The 22947-nt window shown below is 47.6% G+C and overlaps 1 protein-coding gene and 2 pseudogenes across 1 annotated transcript in view; 2 read left to right on the top strand and 1 right to left on the bottom strand.

Annotated features, from left to right (window-relative positions):
- LOC112115940 (phosphoglucomutase-1) overlaps positions 1-15453 on the bottom strand; it is a 39420-nt gene extending 23967 nt beyond the window's left edge. The window contains exon 1 of the mRNA XM_024213174.3: positions 15171-15453. Coding sequence (XP_024068942.2) covers positions 15171-15416 — 246 coding nt within the window. The 5' untranslated portion in view covers positions 15417-15453. The remainder of the gene's footprint in view (positions 1-15170) is intronic.
- Positions 15454-18786: 3333 nt separating this feature from the next.
- Positions 18787-19318, top strand: LOC113407197 (annotated as a pseudogene).
- Positions 19319-19428: 110 nt separating this feature from the next.
- Positions 19429-20209, top strand: LOC113407198 (annotated as a pseudogene).
- Positions 20210-22947: the final 2738 nt, after the last annotated feature.

Below are 22947 nucleotides of genomic sequence, written 5' to 3' on the forward strand. Positions count from 1 at the left end.
GCTTTCTGATCACTGCAGGAGGATTTACATAGGAAATTCCCATTGGTATTTATTAAAACACCTAGACAAGCAGATGTATTGGAGCATAAGCTTTCGTGGGTGAATGCATCCGAAGAAGTGGGCATTCACCCACGAAAGCTCATGCTCCAATACATCTGTTAGTCTTAAAGGTGCCACAGGACTCTCTGTTGCTTTTTACAGATCCAGACTAACACGGCTACCCCTCTGATACTAGGCAAGCAGTTTCCCTTCTCACTCCCAGATGGCACTGTAAGTTCAACTTACTGTAGGATGTCCAACCCCTTGAAATGCCTCATTATTCAAGCACATGCAAAAAGTAAACTCTTAGAACAAAGTTCCCCTTCTATTGCATTGGGGAGATTTACATGAAACTACGTAACCATTGGCAGGGCGGAACGGCCACTATGAACCCAGTGATTTATACTTATACAACACACACACACACACGCACACACACACACCACGTATAATTAAGCAGCAGTGGAATTCAGCTACCAAAATCTAATACATCTTCCGTGGCTTCATTTGGTTTGACTTTCTGTCACAAAGTTTCAGAGGCATCTCAGGCAGCCCCGGCACTTCTCACACTGAAATTAGACCAGGTACTCTAGGAGGTTTCCAGATAACAGGAATCAACCTTTTACTTTACTTTGATCTTAGTGCCAATCAACAGTGACTGGTTGGGGATAGGCATGGAATACAAGACCCTTTACCTTTATTTTTCACCTGATGGCTGTTTCACAGCTTATCCCTTAATGGGCAAGTGTCTGTATGAAAAAAAAAAATCACCATTAAAATTAGTACCTCTTTTGACAGACCCAGAAGAAAGAAAAAAGGTCTGAGGCTGAACTAGAGATGAAGTGGGTGTTTTGCCACTGGCTTCAATGGGCTCAGGATTTCACCCAATGTCTCCACCCTGGCAGAGTGGAGATTGGGAGGGAAAGCTTGCCCTGCCACTGCCCATGCCATCCTTGTTCTGAGGATGAATGGGGTGGGGGGGAGGAAGGGCACCTCTTGCAAAATCCTGGATTTCCCCCCTGGTTTTTAAAGATAGAAAAGCTGTGGAGTATTTACTGGTGCAGTTTTCTAGTTTGCTACCAAGAGGAACTGGACATGCAAGAACGTGGCCAGGGCTATGCACTTTTTCCTGCTAACAGGTGACTTTGGTTAATGATAAAAAAAGATTGTGTTTTCAGAAAATTTAAACTTTAGACTGTGAGTCTTAGTCAAAAGGTCATTTTCCTGCTATTTCTACATATTGGCTTTCAGTACCACAAACTGTATCAAACTAAGCCTGTGTGATTCTGAAAAATGCAGAGAACCAAATTCTGCCATTAGCCTTCAGTACTAAGATTCTCAAAGTCGCCTTTCCATATTGCTTAAGTTCTATATGACCAGTGACAGTGAATCTTACCCTGTACTATAAGCACTATTTTTGATTTGAAAGACATTCACCTTCTGGCAGAGAATCTTATGAGATGAGAGACCTGAGCAGAAGTTACTGGCTAAAGTAGCCTTACAACAATCAGTTCTAAAGTGAAAGAAACATTTTGGAATCAAAACAGTTTTGGGGAAGCGCACAGAAAGAACGAATGAACCTGCCTTTCTCTCTAGATCAAGATGGAATGACATCATTTTCTAGATTAACTGCAAGAATTCCAAGTGAATTACAGTCTATATAGCTCCATGTTTACATACAAGATGACTATGAGGGTCTACAGCATGTGAATATGAAATGTTCAGTGTGTTCCCCACTCTAATTTCTAGCACTTTTCTCTGATTTGTTAGCACACATACAGCAGGCCCATAAACCCTGCTATGCATTCATAACTAAGGCTGCGATTCTCTCTGACTTCCACAGCAGCTGGTATGGCTGACTCCAGGGTGCCCGACAGCCAGCTCCACCAGCCGCTGCTGAAGCGACCCAGGGCCAGCAGGACCCAGGGCTTGGGTGGTCCATGGGACCAGCCGCACCATCCGCTGCTCGGGCGGCCCCGGGCAGCTGGCTCCAGGGACCGCCCAAGCAGTGGCCAGTGCAGCTGGCTCCAGGGAGCACCTGAGCAGAGGTCCTGGGGGCGCCGTAGGGACCGCCCAAGCAGCAGTGGTCACAGGGCAGCTAGAGCAGCGGCCTTAGGGGCACCCAGAGGCTGTCTGGAGAGCAGTCCCTGGGGAGCAGCAGCCGGGGGCACTCAACCTCCGGCACTAGAGCAGGGCTCCTCTGGAGCAGCAGCCCTCCAGAGCAGTGGGGCCCAGAAATAGAGATTTAGTCAGGGGTATTTTTGGTAAAAGTCATAGACAGGTAACAGGCCGTGAATTTTTATTTATTGCCCGTGACCTGTCCATGACTTTTACCAAAAATACCCCTGACTAAATCTTAGCCTTAGCCACAGTCCAAGAAGCATGGACTCTGCAGAGCCGTGCACTCTTGTTGTGATCATTACAAACACCTGGCGCCTTATCCTGCAGTATGTCCAGAGCCGAGACAGGAGCTGCCGCACGGAACACTGCGATGTCCTTCTAGCAGCCCTGCTGCAAGCCATAACAAGAAACAATTCCCGGTTGCTCCTGGCAGTTGCGCAGCAGCTGAACACGGTGGAGCGCTATTTCTGGTCCCGGGAAATAAGCACTGACTGGTGGGATTGCATCATTATGTAGCCACGGGATAACGAGCAGTGACTGCAAAACTTTCGAATGTGGAAGGCCACTTTCCAGGAACTTTGTGCAGAGCTTTCCCCAGCCCTGAACCACAGCAACACTAAAATGAGAGCTGCTCTGACAATGGAGAAGCGAGTGGCAAACAATGCCAGACTGCCAGTCAGTGGGGAATCAATTCCAAGTTCTTCTTTTTTCTTTAATGGAGATATCGTATATCCTAGAACTGGAAGGGACCTTGAAAGGTCATTGAGTCCAGCCCCCTGCCTTCACTAGGAGGACCAAGTACTGATTTTGCCCCAGACCCCTATGTGGCCCCCTCAAGGATTGAACTCACAACCCTGGGTTTAGCAGACCAATGCTCAAACCACTAAGCTATCCCTCCCCCCCGGTAAATCCACTATGGGAGCTGTTGTGATCCAAGTGTACAGGGCCCTTAATCGACTTCTGCTAAGAAGGGTTGTGACTCAGGGCAACGTGCCGGACATAGTGGATGGTTTTGCCACGATGGGGTTCCCTAGCTGCAGTGGGGCAATAGATGGTACGCATATTCCTATCTTGACACCAGACCACCTAGCCAAAGAGTACATAAACCTTAAGGGATACTTTTCAATGGTATTGCAAGCGCTGGTGGATCACAGGAGGCGTTTCACCAACATCAACATGGGATGATCAGGAGAGGTTTGCGACCAGGGGCTGCTAACAGGGAGTTTCGCAAGGGAGTTCTCCAGGTGAAGGAGGAGCAATACAGCACCCTTTTGGGGTAAGTGACTGTCTGCAGTGTGTGTTTGTTTGTGTTTGGGGGTTACTTGCTGTGTGCTGAGCTTGTGTTTGGCAGTCTGTTTGTTTGTTTGGTTGTTTGAAGGACCGTGTGCTGTGGCTGACAGTTGGAAGCTGTGAGCTTCAAAGGAAGGTTTGAAACCAGGAAGCCTCTGGTAATTGGCTGAGCCTTACTCAGTGGGCGGGGCATTCATACAGGCCAGGGCTTTATAAAGCAGCGCACAAGCGACCAGGGAGCGTTTGCGAACAGGGGCTGCTAACAGGGAGTTTCGCAAGGGAGTTGGGAAGGGGAGTGGGAAGGGGTGAGGGTCCCTTGCCGGTTCTATCTGTTTTCCCTTTATTCCCCTTAAAACTTTAAACTTCTTGCTTAAACAACCCTTTCAGCGGACAGGGGGCTGCAGACGGGAGTTTGACAGAGGGAGGCTTACGATGGTTAGGAAGACCCGCAACACCTGTGCCAGCACTGCTTCTGTCTCCTCCACCTGCGCCTGTAGCCAGACAGAGCGCCTGAGCATGGATGCTTCTACCCAGATCCTGGTGTGGTTTTGCAGAGACTGTAACTTGCAATTTCCACTTACTGATATCCAGGCTGAGGGGACCATCCAATGTGAAAGGTGCCTGCTGGTGGAATCTCTCAGGCAGCAGGTGGGAGAGCTACAGGAGGAGGTGGCTAGGTTGAGAAGCATCCGAATCCACGAGCAATTCCTGGACAGTGTCCATGTGGAGACAGCTGAGGTAGCTGTCCCAGGACACAGGACTGCTGATACACCACTGGTGGAGGAGGAGATGGCTCAGGGTGGACACTGGCAGCTGGTTACTTCTGGCAGCAGGCAGTGCTCCACCCCTGCTCCGAACCCTCCCGCTGTGGTAATAGGTAACCGTTATGCTCTTCTTGATACAGGAAAGAAGGCATCACCCCCTACAGTAAAGGAGGAGAAGCCTCGTACCCCTAAGGCTGGGAGGTCTGCTGCCACCACTGCGAATAGGAAACGTAGGGTAGTGGTGGTCGGAGACTCTCTGCTGAGGGGGACGGAGGCGCCCATCTGTCGCCCTGACATTTCATCTCGGGAGGTATGCTGCCTGCCGGGAGCCCGTATCCGAGACGTTACGGAGGCATTGTCGAGGATTATCCAGCCCTCTGACTACTACCCCATGCTACTCATCCATGTGGGCACAAATGATACTGCGCGGTGTGACACTGAGCGGATCAAGAGTGACTACAGGGCTCTGGGAGTACGGGTGAAGGAGTTTGGAGCGCAGGTGGTATTCTCTTCGATTCTTCCTGTCAAAGGTAGGGGCCCGGGCAGAGACAGATGCATCATGGAGGTGAATGCCTGGCTGCGAAGATGGTGTCGCCAGGAGGGCTTTGGCTTCCTAGACCACGGGATGCTATTTGAGGAAGGACTGCTAGGCAGAGATGGTGTTCACCTTTCGAGGAGGGGAAAGACCCTATTTGGACACAGACTGGCTAACCTAGTGAGGAGGGCTTTAAACTAGGTTCGACGGGGACAGGTGAGCAAAGCCCGCAGGTAAGTGGGGAACATGGAGACCTGGGAGATGGGTCGGAGACGAGAGGAAGTGTGGGCTATATTGGCAGAGAGAAAGGAGGGTCAGGACAAAACCGGGAGGAAAGATCAAACCAGTATCTTAGATGCCTATATACAAATGCGAGAAGTATGGGTAATAAGCAGGAAGAACTGGAAGTGCTAATAAATAAATACAACTATGACATTGTTGGCATCACTGAAACTTGGTGGGATAATACACATGATTGGAATGTTGGTGTGGATGGATACAGCTTGCTCAGGAAGGATAGACAGGGGAAAAAGGGAGGAGGTGTTGCCTTATATATTAAAAATGTACACACTTGGACTGAGGTAGAGATGGACATAGGAGACGGAAGTGTTGAGAGTCTCTGGGTTAGGCTAAAAGGGGTAAAAAACAAGGGTGATGTCATGCTAGGAGTCTACTACAGGCCACCTAACCAGGTGGAAGAGGTGGATGAGGCTTTTTTTAAACAACTAACAAAATCATCCAAAGCCCAAGATTTGGTGGTGATGGGGGACTTCAACTATCCGGATATATGTTGGGAAAATAACACAGCGGGGCACAGACTATCCAACAAATTCTTGGACTGCATTGCAGACAACTTTTTATTTCAGAAGGTTGAAAAAGCTACTAGGGGTGAAGCTGTTCTAGACTTGATTTTAACAAATAGGGAGGAACTCGTTGAGAATTTGAAAGTAGAAGGCAGCTTGGGTGAAAGTGATCATGAAATCATAGAGTTTGCAATTCTAAGGAAGGGTAGAAGGGAGAACAGCAAAATAGAGACAATGGATTTCAGGAAGGCGGATTTTGGTAAGCTCAGAGAGCTGATAGGTAAGGTCCCATGGGAATCAAGACTGAGGGGAAAAACAACTGAGGAGAGCTGGCAGTTTTTCAAAGGGACACTATTAAGGGCCCAAAAGCAAGCTATTCCGCTGGTTAGGAAAGATAGAAAATGTGGCAAAAGACCACCTTGGCTTAACCACGAGATCTTGCATGATCTAAAAAATAAAAAGGAGTCCTATAAAAAATGGAAACTAGGACAGATTACAAAGGATGAATATAGGCAAACAACACAGGAATGCAGGGGCAAGATTAGAAAGGCAAAGGCACAAAATGAGCTCAAACTAGCTAAGGGAATAAAGGGGAACAAGAAGACTTTTTATCAATACATTAGAAGCAAGAGGAAGACCAAAGACAGGGTAGGCCCACTGCTTAGTGAAGAGGGAGAAACAGTAACAGGAAATTTGGAAATGGCAGAGATGCTTAATGACTTCTTTGTTTCGGTCTTCACCGAGAAGTCTGAAGGAATGCCTATCCTAGTGAATGCTAATGGGAAGGGGGTAGGTTTAGCAGATAAAATAAAAAAAGAACAAGTTAAAAATCACTTAGAAAAGTTAGATGCCTGCAAGTCACCAGGGCCTGATGAAATGCATCCTAGAATACTCAAGGAGCTAATAGAGGAGGTATCTGAGCCTCTAGCTATTATCTTTGGAAAATCATGGGAGACGGGAGAGATTCCAGAAGACTGGAAAAGGGCAAATATAGTGCCCATCTATAAAAAGGGAAATAAAAACAACCCAGGAAACTACAGACCAGTTAGTTTAACTTCTGTGCCAGGGAAGATAATGGAGCAAGTAATTAAGGAAATCATCTGCAAACACTTGGAAGGTGGTAAGGTGATAGGGAACAGCCAGCATGGATTTGTAAAGAACAAATCATGTCAAACCAATCTGATAACTTTCTTCGATAGGATAACGAGTCTTGTGGATAAGGGAGAAGCTGTGGATGTGGTATACCTAGACTTTAGTAAGGCATTTGATACGGTCTCGCATGATATTCTTATCGACAAACTAGGCAAATACAATTTAGATGGGGCTACTATAAGGTGGGTGCATAACTGGCTGGATAACCGTACTCAGAGAGTTGTTATTAATGGTTCCCAATCCTGCTGGAAAGGCATAACGAGTGGGGTTCCGCAGGGGTCTGTTTTGGGACCGGCTCTGTTCAATATCTTCATTAACGACTTAGATATTGGTATAGAAAGTACGATTATTAAGTTTGCGGATGATACCAAACTGGGAGGGATTGCAACTGCTTTGGAGGACAGGGTCATAATTCAAAATGATCTGGACAAATTGGAGAAATGGTCTGAGTTAAACAGGATGAAGTTTAACAAAGACAAATGCAAAGTGCTCCACTTAGGAAGAAAAAATCAGTTTCACACATACAGAATGGGAAGAGACTGTCTAGGAAGGAGTACGGCAGAAAGGGATCTAGGGGTTATAGTGGACCACAAGCTAAATATGAGTCAACAGTGTGATGCTGTTGCAAAAAAAGCAAACGTGATTCTGGGATGTATTAACAGGTGTGTTGTGAGCAAGACACGAGAAGTCATTCTTCCGCTCTACTCTGCTCTGGTTAGGCCTCAGCTGGAGTATTGTGTCCAGTTCTGGGCACCGCATTTCAAGAAAGATGTGGAGAAATTGGAAAGGGTCCAGAGAAGAGCAACAAGAATGATTAAAGGTCTTGAGAACATGACCTATGAAGCAAGGCTGAAAGAATTGGGTTTGTTTAGTTTGGAAAAGAGAAGACTGAGAGGGGACATGATAGCAGTTTTCAGGTATCTAAAAGGGTGTCATAAGGAGGAGGGAGAAAACTTGTTCACCTTAGCCTCTGAGGATAGAACAAGAAGCAATGGGCTTAAACTGCAGCAAGGGAGGTCTAGGTTGGACATTAGGAAAAAGTTCCTAACTGTCAGGGTGGTTAAACACCGGAATAAATTGCCTAGGGAGGTTGTGGAATCTCCATCTCTGGAGATATTTAAGAGTAGGTTAGATAAATGTCTATCAGGGATGGTCTAGACAGTATTTGGTCCTGCCATGCGGGCAGGGGACTGGACTCGATGACCTCTCGAGGTCCCTTCCAGTCCTAGAATCTATGAATCTATGAATCTATGAATCTATGATGCATGCATCTTTAGGAACGCAGGTCTGTTCAGAAAGCTGCAATCAGGGACTTTCTTTCTAGATGGCAAAATAACCACTGACTATGTTGAAATGCCAATAGAGATCCTGGGAGACCCATCCTCATGAAGCCATACCCGGCCACCTGGACAGCAGTAAGGAGCGGTTCAACAATAGGCTGCGCAAGTGCAGAATGATGGTGGAATGTGCCTTTGGGTGTTTAATTGGTCGTTGGCGCAGTTTGCTTACTAAGTTAGACCTCAGTGAAAGCAATATCCCGATTGTTATCGCTACCTGCTGTTTGCTCCACAATATCTGTGAGGCAAAGGGAGAGAAGTTTCCTCAGGGGTGGAGGCAGACAGGTTGACAGCTAATTTTGAGCAGCCAGATACCAGGGCAATAAGAAGAGCCCAGCAAGGAGCGGTGTCTCCAGAAGACTTTGAAAACCCGTTTCAGTAATGAGCCACAGTAATGTGTGCCGCTTATCTGTGTTGTGCCTTCCCATATCATCCCTTCCGTTGCATCAGTTTCCCTGTACCCCGCTTCCTCCCAGCCCCCAGGACTGGAATAAATAGAGCATTTCATTCTCGAAATGTTGACGTTTATTGCACAAACAAAGAAACTGAAAGAACAGGAAAATAATTTAACCTTGGGAAAATGTTGGGATAAAATTGGGAGGGAAGAAACCAAGTCAGTTTGTCTGTAAAAGCACAGCAGTCTTGCCCATCAAAGGTCTTCCTTTTGTTCTTAGTACCCTCTCCCGGTGTTGAGTGGAAGGGATACTGCACCTTCCATCCTCCTCCCTGCCTCCTGGAATGTTTTTGGAGGGAGGATTCTGAACAGGGCGATGCTTGCAGGCAGTTCTACAGGGAATGCAGAGGGAGTCTAACCTCAAACTGCTTTTCTTGAAGCTCAATCAGATGCCTCAGCACGTCTGACTGGTCCTTCATAATCCACAGCAATGCATCCTGCATGGCACGCTCATGCTATTGGGATGCTCTCCATGTCCAGTTTTTCAGACAATTAAATCCTCCAGGCTCTTAGCTCGTCTCAGCTGTCGCAGAGGCATTCATTATCTCGCTGAACATGTCATCATGTGTTCTCTTTTTCCACCTTCTAATCTGCAAAAGCCTCTCTCCCGGTGTGGAGGATGTGCTGAAGGCCATGCTTCCCACTATAAGGCATGCAAAGCACAAGGCAACCACTGTCTGTGCATACCCTGAGTCTAGTGCAATGTTGCTATTTAAAAAACACTCCCCTTATTACACTCAGGTGCAAGCCAGAACATGATGAGACTCCCTAGCTATTCAACAAACCGGTTTGCTATTTAGCCATGGTGAGTATGGGCCAGTGGCATGAGCGACAGGCCTGGTGCTACAACTTGTGGGAAACCCATGTCAGGAGCACAGGTGGGCAGGTGGACAACATGGACATTGCTAGCAACATGGACATTGCTTTAAGACCAGGGACCAGCATTAAGCCTCCCAAATTGCAGTCTTTGTCCGAGTTGGCTCCGGGGGTGGGGTGGGTCATTTGCAGCCATGAGAGAACACAGGAAGCCCCCACCACACACACACACACCTTCCCTTAACACTTCTGGTAATAGTCACTTTGGACTTGCAGAATCTGAGGTCAACGCCAATCCCTGCCAACCAAATCACCAGCATGCTAGGGAAAGCATGGTTAAGGGATCCAGAAGTCACCCCATGGGTGGTGGATCACAGGCTCTAGTGTGTGCGGTAAAAGCACTTGTAATGAAAACTTCCACTGTCTCCCTTAGGTGACCCTGTGTGATATCAGTCTCCTGAGGGTAACAGAGGCAGCAAGGGAGCAGATGCTGCAAGCGTCTGGGTACAGACCTGGTCCTTATGCTGCTATGCTGTGTATCACAATGATGCCAGCAGAGTTAATATTGGAGCGGTCTGCGAAAGCGTCCTCCTGTGGTGGAAGAAATAAGGCAGCCCTCCCCAGAAGCCTGCTGCAAAAGATTGTAGAGTACCACCATGAAAGTTTCCTGGAGATCTCCATGGAGGATTCCCGGGCTATCCCTATGCACATAAACAGTCTTTTCTGGGGGGCACCCTCTGCATTGCTGGTGGCGGCCACGGGAAGCAGATACCCCCTGCACCTCACATTTTCTTCAGATTAAACATAAAATATAAGTGCAGGTAATCCCTACAGTTTGATTGGAAATGTATACTAACCAGAGGCGCCTTCCCTGGCACCATGCTTGGCCACCAAGCTGTCCTCCAACTGGCTGGGCTCTGGGGTTAAAAATAGCTCCTGACTCTCAGGGCGAATGAATCCACCTCTCGTCTGTCTCCCATTCTCCTCCTCCTTCTCTTCCTCATCCAGAATGTCTTCCTCGTTGTTGCCTGAGGTGGCCCGGGACTCAGACTATTAGGAGGTATCCACACTGCATTTGGGGTCACTGCCGAGAATCACATGCAGTTCATTGTAGAAGCTGCATGTTTGTGGTGCAGAACCAGAATGACTGTTCGCCTCCCTTGCCTTCTGGTATGCCTGCCGAAGTTCTTTGATTTTCATGGAGCACTGCTGCGTGTCCTTGCTGTAGACCTTCTCCCCCATGTCCCATGCAACCTTTACATACATCGCTATGTTTCTTCGGCTGGATCGGAGCTGTGCCTGCCCAGACTCTTCTCCCCACAGGTGAATAAGATCCACTATCTCCAGGTGCGTTTGGAGCGTAGAGTTGCCATGATCAGCTGGGCTGGCGAGCTCTCCACCCTGATCAAACAGGAAATGGGAACTCAAAAGTCCCTGGGGGTTTAACAGGGAAGGGGCTGTTTCCTGTGTACCTGGCTGCTATGCAGTGGAGTTGAAAACGATCTCCAGAGTGGTCACTGCAGAGCATTGTGGGACACTTCAATTCAATTGACATACACAAGGCTGCAGCTACACTGCCTCTCTGTCGACCCATCAACATTGAATTAGGCGCTACGCCTCTCGCGGAGGTGAAGTAATTAAGTCAACATTACAGGTGAGGTAGGTCGGCGGAAGGGACCTGGTAGTGTAGACGCACACAGTACATTATTAGGTGGAGGTAAGGTGGCTTCTGTCAACCTAAGTTTGTAGTGAAGACCTGGTCTGCCAGTGTGAAATTTAGTTCACCTTTTCAGTATGACAAAAATTTCTCCTTGGTGGCTTTCTTTTTAAATTCCTTCACAAAGGAAAGTATACAGAGCTTGCCTCAGTAGAAGTTTCAAGGAGTTGCAACACCATAATATTCCTGCTTGAAATCTTCAGCTATGATCTGCCTGCTGATGTCTTTGGCAGTAGCTGTTTGGTTTTTAAGTTGGTTAATACCTTTCCTTGCTGTGTATAAAGTAAACCTTTTTCCTTCACGTTTCAGCCTTTAGCCTCAGGGCCGGCTCTAGCTTTTTTGCCGGAAGAGGCAAAAAAAAAAAAAAAAAAAAAAAGGAGGCCAAACTGCCGAAACAAACAAAAAAAATTTAAAAAACGGCAGCCACAGGGAGCGCGTGGAGGGCGGTCAAGGTGGCTTGCAGGGGGGTGAAGGGAGGCACCCGCCCGCTCCCTCCACCCGTGGGCAGCCAGGCGTTGCAGCCCGCTCGCAGCCGGGCGAGGGGCTCCCCCCTCCGGCCTTGGGGTGTCTCTCCCGGCCGGGCAGGCAGAGCCCCCGGGGGCTGCAGGAGGTGCTGGCTCAGCCACTCCTTTAAAGGCGGCTCGGCCGGGCCGGGCTCAGATCGACGCGGGAGGCGGAGGCCGGTGCAGGCGGTGGGGAGTGGCGCGTCCTGGGGAGCCCGGCGGCACGGTGAGCAGCGGGGATCGCTAGTTTGTACCCCTGCAGGGCTGGGCTGGCCACCCCAAAATTGGCCGGAATGCCGCCCCTTACAATGTGCCACCCCAGGCACGTGCTTTCTCGTCTGGTGCCTGGAGCCGGCCCTGTTTAGCCTCCTAGCCCACACAATCTGTATCAGTTATTTTCTTCCTCCTTTGCTTCGTGTTTCCCTGTTTCTTTCCAGAATGTCTCTCTTTCTCAGAGCCCTATTCTGCCCTAACAAACAGTTTTAACCTAATCAGACCAATTACTGAGCAATGCAAACACCCCTTGGCAAACAGGCCCCTCATGACATGTAACTGTGTCTGACTAAAGGTTCCAAATAACTGCTTCAGCTGTGTGTACTGTAGTGACAGCTTACCTAGGAAAAGGGACCCTCCTTAAAAGAAATATTTCTGTAGTCGGGGTTATAGTTTTACCCTTCTAATGTGCTTTCTGGGGATGGGAAGCACAGGCTGATGATTGCTTTAATCCTGGACCCTGCTCCTGCAAACACTTACACACACATAACTTTACACACATAGTGAACTAAAAGGAACTACTCGTGTGCACAAAGTTACACATGCATATAAGTGTTTGCAAAACCAGGGTGCAAGAAGAACACACCGGCTTGTTCTCCCCAATCCCCCAGAAAGCACATTACAAGGAAAACCCTGTAACCACAAACTACAGAAATACTTTTTCTAAGGAGGGTCCCTTTCCCTAGATAAAACGCTATCACTACAGTACACTCAGAGATGCAGCAGTTATTGGGAAGTTTAAGAGCGCTAGCCACACCTAATGAAAGGGCTATTTAGGATGCAAGCTGGCCTAGCTTCCATCCCTCTCCCCATACCTCTTGGGGGCCCTGGAGTGGGCGGAAGCATCACCAATTGTGTCGTGATCAGCCTCCTGGAAAAGCACCAGATCTCATTAGACGCCTGGGTATGCTTCCAAAAACTTGAACAAACCAGACCTTTATCCTGCTGAAACTAATTCCATTATTTGTTTATTCATGAGGCTCTGAAGTGCTCCCTGCTGCCAGTGCAGCTAGGTACGCATGCTACACATTAACATTCACATTCCCACTCTACCCCTTTTCTAAAAAATTTCAGCTCCACCACGGCTGTTTTCTTTTTTAAATTAAAATAAGCTGCTTCATCCACTCCTTTCATCACTATACACAAGGAGGGGCCATTCTGGTTAAGGAACGACAAACTAGGGCACTGATTGAAGATTACGAAGTGAGCAGCTGCTATGAGAAGAATGTAAAAGACCAAGTTCTATATGACTTTTCTTGTAAATTGTAAATTACATTTTTATCCTGTGAGATGTCACTGGCTTCAGTGGATTTGATTATCCATGCTCCTACGCTGCTGCAGTGACTGTCTGCAACTAGCCAGTATCTTCAGCTCAGCCTACACACCACTCTACAGTTGCTTTCTACAAAGGAGAGCGTCTCATGCAGATGAGAGGCATCTGAACAGCCAGGAGGCCCAGAACAGCATGACACGATCCATTTGTCAGGTTTCATGTAACTAGCCGGCTGAGGCAAGGCTCATCTCCACAGATTTAGCATCTACTGAGTTATCCTAGCAGCATCACGTCCCCGCCTGGCGGGCGAAGAAAGATGCCAAGGGACACGATTAACATTGATCATTGATCAAGCAGTCACACATTCCGAATTCAAATGACCAACTCCATCCCAGCCCAGGTGCTGCTGGGGGGAGTCCTCTCTCCCCACTAGAGCACCCTCCTGAACCCCAAACCCCTCATCCCCAGCCCCACCCCAGAGCCTGCACCCCCAGCTGGAGCCCCTTTCACTTCCCCACCCCAACCTTCTGCTCCAGCCCTGAGCCCCTCATCCCCAGCCCCACCCCAGATCCCACACCCCCAGTCGGAGCCCTCACACCCCTGCACCCCAACCCTCTGCCCCAGTCCTGAGCCACCTTCCACACTCTGAACCCCTCAGCCCCCCCCCCCCGAATTTTGCTATGTGCACCAATATGAAGATCATGTGTCACATATCACCTCCATATTGGTGCATATAACAAAATTCATTCCGCACGTGGGTGGGAAAAATTAGAGGGAACACTGCTGACAAAGTTTTACATCCATCTTTAGTTACAGACATCTGATTGCTTCTATAGCTCTGCAATGAAACTAAAATTCTGAATCTTTGTGCATATCCACATCAATAGACTACAATTTCCAGTTATCTTAGATAACAATTAAAATCCATACTCCCAGTTTCAAGGTTTTAGTAACAGTGCCTGCTGTATAATTAGTCAATTTACTTCCATTGTATTGGTGCAGAAAATGTCATCAGTTTCCTGCTTCTGCCATTAGCCCTTGTGTAAAATGCAGGCCTGGACAGAACTTTCTTCATAGCCTAATAATAATTACTACTTTAGTTTCATGAGCAGTTAGGAGCCAGTTTCACTGCTGGGGACAGACAATTCCCACCTTCTGCCACAATCATACCCTGAGGCCCCGTTTTCTAGTGCCAGGCTAATGTATAAACTAGTGCGGGCGAGGAACCAGAAGCATAACAAGACCAGAGCTGTTTCCTTAAATGCAGGTGGCGTGGGAACATTGCAGCCTTTGCACATACAGGCCATAGTGTGAGCTTGCAACTGGGTAAACAAATCATTGTGTCTAACAAGAAAAGTTTCTGCCATGCAGATCAGATGGATTCCCAGGAGCTGGGCAGTCTTGCCTTGCAATGTTACAAAAGCCCTGTAAAGTCAATAAGAATAACCTTTGGCCAGTCTAAGTAAGGGCTGCATGCGCTGCTGAAGCAAGCTAGGGAAACTGTATCTCTAATGCCTGAAAGGTTAACTTAAATGTCAAAGAGCATCAGACCTAACTCCTTCCCCCACGGTGAACGCAAGAGCAGGGCCACCCCTCCCCCACAAGGATCTCCGTACAGAAAACCCAAACCTCAGTAACTCACCTATCCACACGTAGGCAGCCCCTCAATGCGCCATCAGACCCTGTCCTCTGCCAGACGGTGCCTGAAGGGCACAGCGATTCCAACCCTCAAGATAACTAGGGCCTTCATCCCCCAGCCACTGTTTGCCCCCTGCAGCCCCCCCCAGCCCCCCAATCGACTGCGGATTGCTGTTTGCAGTCTCGCTGGGCCGGGCGGACGGGGGGAAGGAGGAGGGGGAAAAGGGGAATCAAGCACCCGCTGTAGGGCATGCAAGGCGCGGGGACTGCGGCGGGGCGGCCCTCGCCAGCTGGGGGGGGGCACAACTCAGGGGCACGTTGCCCCCCACGATGCACAGTCCAAGGGGGGGGGCAGCAGGAAGGGGGGGCGCTGCGAGGCAGGGAGCCGCGGGCACCGCAGGGGAGTTGCAGGGGGCGCTGCCCCGGGCACGTCGGGCGCGGGCCGGGCCCCCTACCCCGTTGGCGGCGGCGATCCGGACGATCAGCTGGATGGCCTCGGTCATGTAGAACCGGCCGTCGCCGCCCACCACCAGCGCGGCCTCCTGCCGCTCGGCCGCGGGCACCGTGGCCACGATGCTCTGGATGAAGTTCTCGGCGTAGTGCGCCTTGTCCTGGAACACCCGGACCCGCTTGCGCAGCCCGCTGGTGCCGGGCTTCTGGTCGGCGTAGGCCTGGGTCCGGACCGTCACGATCTTCACCATGGTGCACACCGGGCTGCAGGGCGGCGGCGCTCCCTGCTTCCTCCCGGAGCAGCCGCTGGGCGGGCCCCGCCGCGGTCATCAGCCTCCCGCACCCAGCCCTCTCCTCCGCCCACTTAAAGACACAGGCAGGAGGCGAAGCCTTCACGCGGGGAGGCTGCGGGAGGGGGCAGTGCAGCAGGGACCCAGCACCCCATAGCCGTGGCCACGTGTCTGCTCTGAGTGGGGAAGGGCGACCCTGGCACTGGAGGAGCCACATGGGGGATTAGATCAGGCCACTATAAACTTTCCCCTGGGTGATCTTTGGCAGTAATCATCCATAGTCAGTGCAGAACTGTATAACTGATATGCAACCTCTTTTGTTGACCTGGATTATGCGGGAGACTGGCCTCTTTGGTCAGGACGCAAACCACCCCCCTGGGCGAGGTAACTTACATCGACTTAAAGCAGTGTCTACACGGTGCTATGTCCAGGGGAGATGCTGTCATTGAGGTGGAGTAATTACCTGGGTGGTCCACATAGTGCCTCTTCACCAGAAGCACTTAATTGGCACCACTACATTGAGGCAGCGGTGCTGATTTAGGGCTTGTCTACACTACTGCACGGGGTCTATCTAAGGGTACGTCTATACCCAGCCGCTAGTTCGGCGGCTGGAAATCGAACTTCTGGGTTCGACTTATCGCGTCTTGTCTGGACGAGATAAGTCGAACCCGGAAGTGCTCGCCGTCGACTGCGGTACTCCAGCTAGACGAGAGGAGTACCGCGGAGTCGACGGGGGAGCCTGCCTGCCGCGTCTGGACCGAGGTAAGTTCGAACTAAGGTACTTCGAACTTCAGCTACGTTATTCACGTAGCTGAAGTTGCGTACCTTAGTTCGAATTGGGGGGTAAGTGTAGACCAAGCCTCAGATATGCAACTTCAGCTATTTCAGTAGTGTAGCTGAAGTTGACGTACTTAGATCTACTGTGGTAAATTGACAGCTGATGCTCTCCCGTCAACTCCACTTGCGCTCTTTGTTCTGGTGGAGTACTGCAGTCGAGGGGAGAGTGCTCAGTGGTCGATTTATCGCTAAATCAACCCCCACTGGATCAATTGCTGCCTGCCGATCCGGCGAGTAATGTAGACAAGCCCTTAGTGCAGTAGTGAAGACAAGTCCTCAGAGATGCACTAGAGCAATGGTTCTCAGTGGTATGCAGAGGTCTTCCAGGGGGTACAGCATTCTGATATTTGCCTAGTTTTACAACTGGCGACATAAAAAGCACTAGCAAAGTCAGTACAAACTAAAATTTCATACAATGACTTGTTTATTCTCACTGAGATGTAAGTACAATATTTATGTTCCAATAGATTTATTTTATAATTATATGGTAAAAATGAGAAACTAAGCAATTTGTCAGTAATAGCGTGCTGTGATACTTTTGTATTTTGATGTTTGATTTTGTAAGCAAGTACTTTTTAAGTGAGGTGAAATTTGAGGTATGCAAGACAAATCAGACTCCTGAAAGGGGTACAGTGGTCTGGAAAAGTTGAGAGCCACTGCACTAGAGAGCTTCCAGCAAGAGGCAGCTTCTCTTGGGCTAAGAGTTTCTTGGGCGAAAACAAGAATCCAGAGGGTCGGCCCAAAGTTGTGATATCAGACATCTGTGCTTCTGGACAAACCATAGATGTAGTGTATGATTTAATTAATTTATTTAGGCTGTAAACTGTCAGCAAACAGACACAGCCAGCCAGACATCCTAAGGAGTATTGGGTTAGCAGCCTCAGCCATGAAGGACCTGCATAGGGTCTGGAACCAAACAAAGGTGAAATGATATCTAAAAGTATGGATTTATCAAACCTGCCTATTTCTGATCCTCTCATATGGATGCGAAACATGGACGTTGCTTAAACAAGACATCAGGAGGGCGAGAGGCATTTCATATGCGTTGCCAGCAGCGACTGGTGGGTATAAGATGGTTTGACTCGATCAGTAATAAGGATATAGTTTTAAGAATTGGCCTTGGGCGGACTGAAGTCATCGTTGGCTACCGTTGGCTGGTTCTTTTAGGTCATATTGCCTGCCTCAGAGACGAAGACCTTGTATATCAAGCTCTGAAGACTGGACTTGAGGTCAGGAGGGGACACTTTCCAGTCATGGACTGGCAGCAGTCACACAGTCACCACACCTGTGATTAACCTGCCTGTACCAATCAGTAATAACACTATGGAGCTCTTCAAATAAAGGCATACAGTGTGGTCATGGATACTTGGCACTATGGACCTCTGCTGTCTGAATTTATTGTTGTTCAGTGCAAAACATATATTTAGACCACAACCACATGCTTTGCCCCTGATTCTCTGAGATCCTGGATAAATCACTTACCCTCCTCTCTTCCCTATCTGTATAATGAGGATAATGCCTACCTCCAAAGTGGCGTGAAAGTGAGTATTAATTCAGTAAAGGCTGTGAAGCAATTAAAAGATGTGAAGCATTACATAAGGACAACATACAGTATTATTATATATTAGATTGGAAACTCTTTAGGGCACATACCATGTTTTTCTGTGTCTGAGTACAGTAAATAGCCCCAGGTCCATGAAGCCCGCATCTTTCTGCTTCTATGAATAAGTAAAAAGGTTAGTTTGTGTGTAGGTGCACCACTGCCCTCTATTGCTGAAATCAGAACTGCACAACTGTAACATAGGCCCTATGCTGCTAACATCTAGAGCATTGGTTCCCAAACTGGGGGGGGCATGAAGAAATTCCAAAGGGGGCGCGAGGCTGTGAAATTTTCATAATGAAATTTTTTTTTTATCAGCGTAAAAAATTTTTATTTTTATTTATTTAATAGACCAACAGACAATAAATTATACATATTCTGTATACATAATAACTATTCATAAAATTGTCCAATTACAGGCCTATATTATTTAACTACAATAAAGTATTAACAATCTTCTCATTTTTGATTATGAATATAAGTAGGCAAGAATAAAGGTATAACATAAAGTACAATAATAATAAAAATACAACTATAAATAAAAGTATATAACTGCAATGTTTTCAAATTTCATACCACGAAATTTGCCTTTCGACACATAGGAGTGACGTTTCGGTCGGTGGGGAGGCCGAAGAACGATGTAGAAAGCAACGGAACTTTTTAAATCTTCCTCACTCACAAGAGTGTTTGAGACTGTTCTATCGTGGGAGTGGTTACCTCCACCACTCACCGCGCAAGACCGTCTACTTGCCGGACTAGTGGTGGGGTATATATAGGGCAGTACGCGTCCGTACATAATAGTAGTAGTAGTAGTAGTAAATTAACTTGCATCCGTTATTATTATTATTAACGAATCAGGAAAATTATTTATATAGATTTTTTTATTAGCATGTTATGGCCGCGATTAAGATAAGGAAGTACTACATTAAGTATGGTTTCACCATTATGGAAAAAAACGGGATCGATCATCCTCAATGCGTAGTATGCCACGCAGTTCTCAGTAGTGATGCCTTGAGACCTAGTCGTCTTGAGCGACACTTGACAAAGAACCACAGCGCTTTGAAAGACAAACCAAAAGAGTTTTTTGCTGCTAAACTTCAAAATTTAAAACGCATGAAACTGGACACTACTGGAGCTTTTCATCCATCAAGAGTTCGCCAAAGTGGTAGAAGCATCTTATGAATTGTCATTGCTCATCGCTAAAGCCAAGAAAACGCACATAATAGGAGAAACTCTTGTGAAGCCTTGTTTGTTGAAAGCAGCTGATATTGTGCTTGGTGCCGAAAGCAAGAAAAAAATATCAGAAATTTCGCTTTCCAACAATTCCGTGAAACGTTGCATCGATGACATGGCAAAAGATCTAAAACTTCAAGTTGTGGAGGCAGTTTTTCTTTCGCAATTCAGTGTGACGATACCACTGATGTAGCACAATGCTGTCAGTTGCTCGTCTATGTTCGATTCATTAACGATGAAATTGTGAAAGAAGAACTGCTTTTTTCGAAGGAATTGACGACCACATCAAAGGCTTCTGATGTTATGAAAACAGTTTCCGACTGTTTTGAAGAAAATGGACTTTCATGGGAAAAACTGGTTGGTGTATGCACAGACGGTGCTCCAGCGATGCTTGGCTCTTGCTCTGGATTTGTGACATTGGTGAAAGAAAAAAATCCATCTGTAACCACAACTCACTGTGTCATACACAGACAAGCGTTGGCTGCTAAAACCCTTCCAGATAACCTACTGGACTCATTGAATTTGGCCATCAAAGTTGTCAATTTTGTGAAGAACAGCGCTTTAAATACGAGACTTTTTGCAGCTCTTTGCATGAATTTGGGAGCGGATCATTGTTTCACACGGAGGTACGATGACTTTCCAAAGGGAACATGCTTTCGAGATTATTCGAACTGAAAGACGAAGTGGAAATTTTCCTCAAGCAACAGAAAAAAGAAGAGTTATATTGTGCATTTACGGACCAAACGTTTCAATTTCACTGGCATACCTTGTGGACATTTTTGAATCTTTGAACAATCGCAGTTTGATGCTGCAAAGAAAACAATGCTGCAAAGATTATAGTGCACCACGATGCCATCAAAGCGTTTACGGAAAAAATCAAGCTTTGGAAATGTCGAACGCCAAGCTCAGATGCCTAATTTTTCATCTTTTCCAACATTTTCATCACTTGCTGAAAATGAAGGTTTCCAAGAACTTTATAAAGAGGATACGAAGAACAAAATTGTGTTTCATCCGGACTACCTTGCTGACGAATTCATCTGCTATTTTCCAGACAACTTTTCTGGCAGCCCCATTCATAAATTAGCACGTAATACGTTCAATGTTGATGTCAATTTATTGCCAGAAGTATTGTAAGAACAAGCACTCAAAATGAAATATGATTCAAGTGCGAAGATATTTTCAAAAACTTAAGCGTGGAGGAATTTTGGATAAAATATTTCCCAATTTACTCGAAAGTTGGAGAAGAAGCGCTACCTGTTATTCTTTCATTTTTGTCGATGTACCTCTGTGAAAAAAGCTTTTCAAGTTTACTCATAATAAAAACAAAACAAAGGAATCGACTGGATGTCGAAAACGATTTGTGTTGTGCACTTTCATCTTTCAAACCTAGGATTTCCCACCTCATGAAGAAAATGCATCATCATCCTTCACATTAAACTTGGTTTGTTTATGCTATTTCTTATTTTAAATTACATTTTTATTAAATTTTTCTGCCAAGAAAAACTATTTGTGTTTATTTTTAATTTTAAATTATTAATTGAATTTGTTAAAAGGGGGGTTGGATGATGGTAAAGGAGAGGTGGGGGGCATGAGGGTTTCTCGAAAATTAAAAAGGGGGCGTGATGCCAAAAAGTTTGGGAACCAATGATCTAGAGCCAATTCTCTCTTAGCTCATGGGGAACAGAGCTGAGCATTTGGAGTACAGGTCTGTCGCATCTTACGCTGGGGTTACGTTCCGCAGTCAAATGTAAGTGATGCAATCAGCAATGTTGAAGGACTTCCAACACTCCATAGCGGTAAGGATCCGTGAGAATGTAAGCCTCGTGTACATGGTCTTGAAACAGCTAATGACGCCTTGGTCGAGAGGTTGGAGGATGGAGATGGTATTGGGGGGGAGAAAGACGACTTCAACGTCGTTATGCGCAAACCGGAGTGCCGCAGGGTGGCCAGGAGCATTGTCTACGATCAGCAACACTTTAAAGTCAAGTCCTTTCTCTTCAAGGTACTGCTTGACTTCCGGAATGAAACACTTGTGGAACCAATCCAGAAATAATGCTGCCGTCACCCAAGCCTTTTTATTTGATTGCCAGAACACAGGCAGGAGATTTTTGTTCTTGCCTTTTAGGGCATGGGGATTTGCAGCCCTGTAGAGCAAGCCCGGCTTTATTAAATGCCCAGCCGCATTGCCACAAAGCAACACAGTCACACGGTCTTTAGCTGCTTTGAAGCCAGGGGCTTGTCTTTCTGATTTCGAAATGTAAGTGCAGGTGGGCATTTTTTTCCAGAAGAGCCCAGTCTCGTCAGCATTAAAAACTTGTTCTGGAAGATAGCCCTTTTCCTATGATTTTCTTTAATTATTCGGGGTAGGCTTTTGCTTCCTCCTCATCGGCAAATGCAGCTTCACCAGTAGTCTGCACCTTTTTGAGGTTGAAGCGGTTCCTAAAACTGTTAAGCCAACCTTGGCTGGCTTTGAATTCCTTCTTATCAGAAGGCTGTCCCTCTTTGGCAGGAGGTTTGAACAGCGCATAGATGCTAAGAGCCTTTTCTCGCAGCATGTTGCCATTGATAGGCACACGTTTACGGTTCATGTCTTCCAGCCATAAGTTTAATGCCTTTTCAGTCTTCACTAAAGTCTTATCACACACTTGGCTCGTCACCTTAGCAGTTACTGGAGCACTTGATGCCACAGCTTGACAAATTTCTCTCTCTCGAATCTTGATGGCACGGATGCTAGATTAGTTGCAGCCGTATTTATGCGCCACGTTGCCGATGGACATACCGTCTCTCAATAAGTCCAACACAGCCAGTTTTTCCTCCAGCGTTGGAACAGATTGCTGTTTCTTCGGTTGAGCACCAGATGAAGTAGGTGGCTTGTGTTTAGGGGCCATGTTATACGAAAAATACGTACTGTGTCTTTAAACAGTACAGGCACAGTAGAATCTCACTCAGCTGCGAGATGCGCACAGTATGAGAGGCACAGGGGGACTGAGTACTGCAGTGGGAACAGCAGATTCGCTTCTCCCATCTCACACTCTCTCCAGGGCATACGCACTACAGGCGAGTCTCATCTTACACGGGGGTTCCGTTCCGCGGTGAGCGCATAAAGCGAAAACCGCGTATAGTCAAAATTACATTGAGTTGAATGGCGGGCAGAATCGCCCGCACTACAAGTACAGTATTAAAATCGTTATTTTTCTCTTTTTTGTTTTTGTTTTTGTTTTGTTTTTGACGACCGTGTAAAGCTGAAATCGCACATGTTAAATGCACGTAAGACGCGACAGACCTGTATTTAAACTGGTTTTTGTTTTTGTTTTTTTGCCAACCCTCCAGGGTTATTATAGGGGAGAACCTTATCACAGGCCTAAACATAGGTGTGCGCAGCCCATTTCATTAGGGGGTGCACCCAGGGAGCCCCGCCTTAGTCCCACCCCCATCCACTCCCTCCTACTTCCCGCCCCCAGACTTCCCCCCTCAGAGCCCCTAACCCCCCCTGCTCCTTGTCCCCCACTGACTACCCCCTCCTGGGACCCCTGCCCCTAACTGCCCCCCAGGACTCCTCCCCCTACCTAAGCCTCCCTGCTCCTTGTCCCCTGACTGCCCCCCTAGGATCCTACCCCCTATCTGTCCCCTGACTGCTCCGACCCTTATCCACACCCCTGCCCCCAGACAGACCCCCGGGACTATTCAACTGCTCCCCACCCCCTGACAGGATCCCCAGAACTCCCGACCCATACAACCCCCCCGCTCCCTGCCTCCCCCCAACCTCTCTCCACATCCCTGCCTCCTGACAGCCCCCCCCAGAACTCCTGACTCATCCAACCC

Source organism: Terrapene carolina, unplaced genomic scaffold, assembly GCF_002925995.2.
Source record: "Terrapene carolina triunguis isolate 2854851 unplaced genomic scaffold, T_m_triunguis-2.0 Scaffold210, whole genome shotgun sequence".
Lineage (NCBI taxonomy): Eukaryota > Metazoa > Chordata > Testudines > Emydidae > Terrapene > Terrapene triunguis.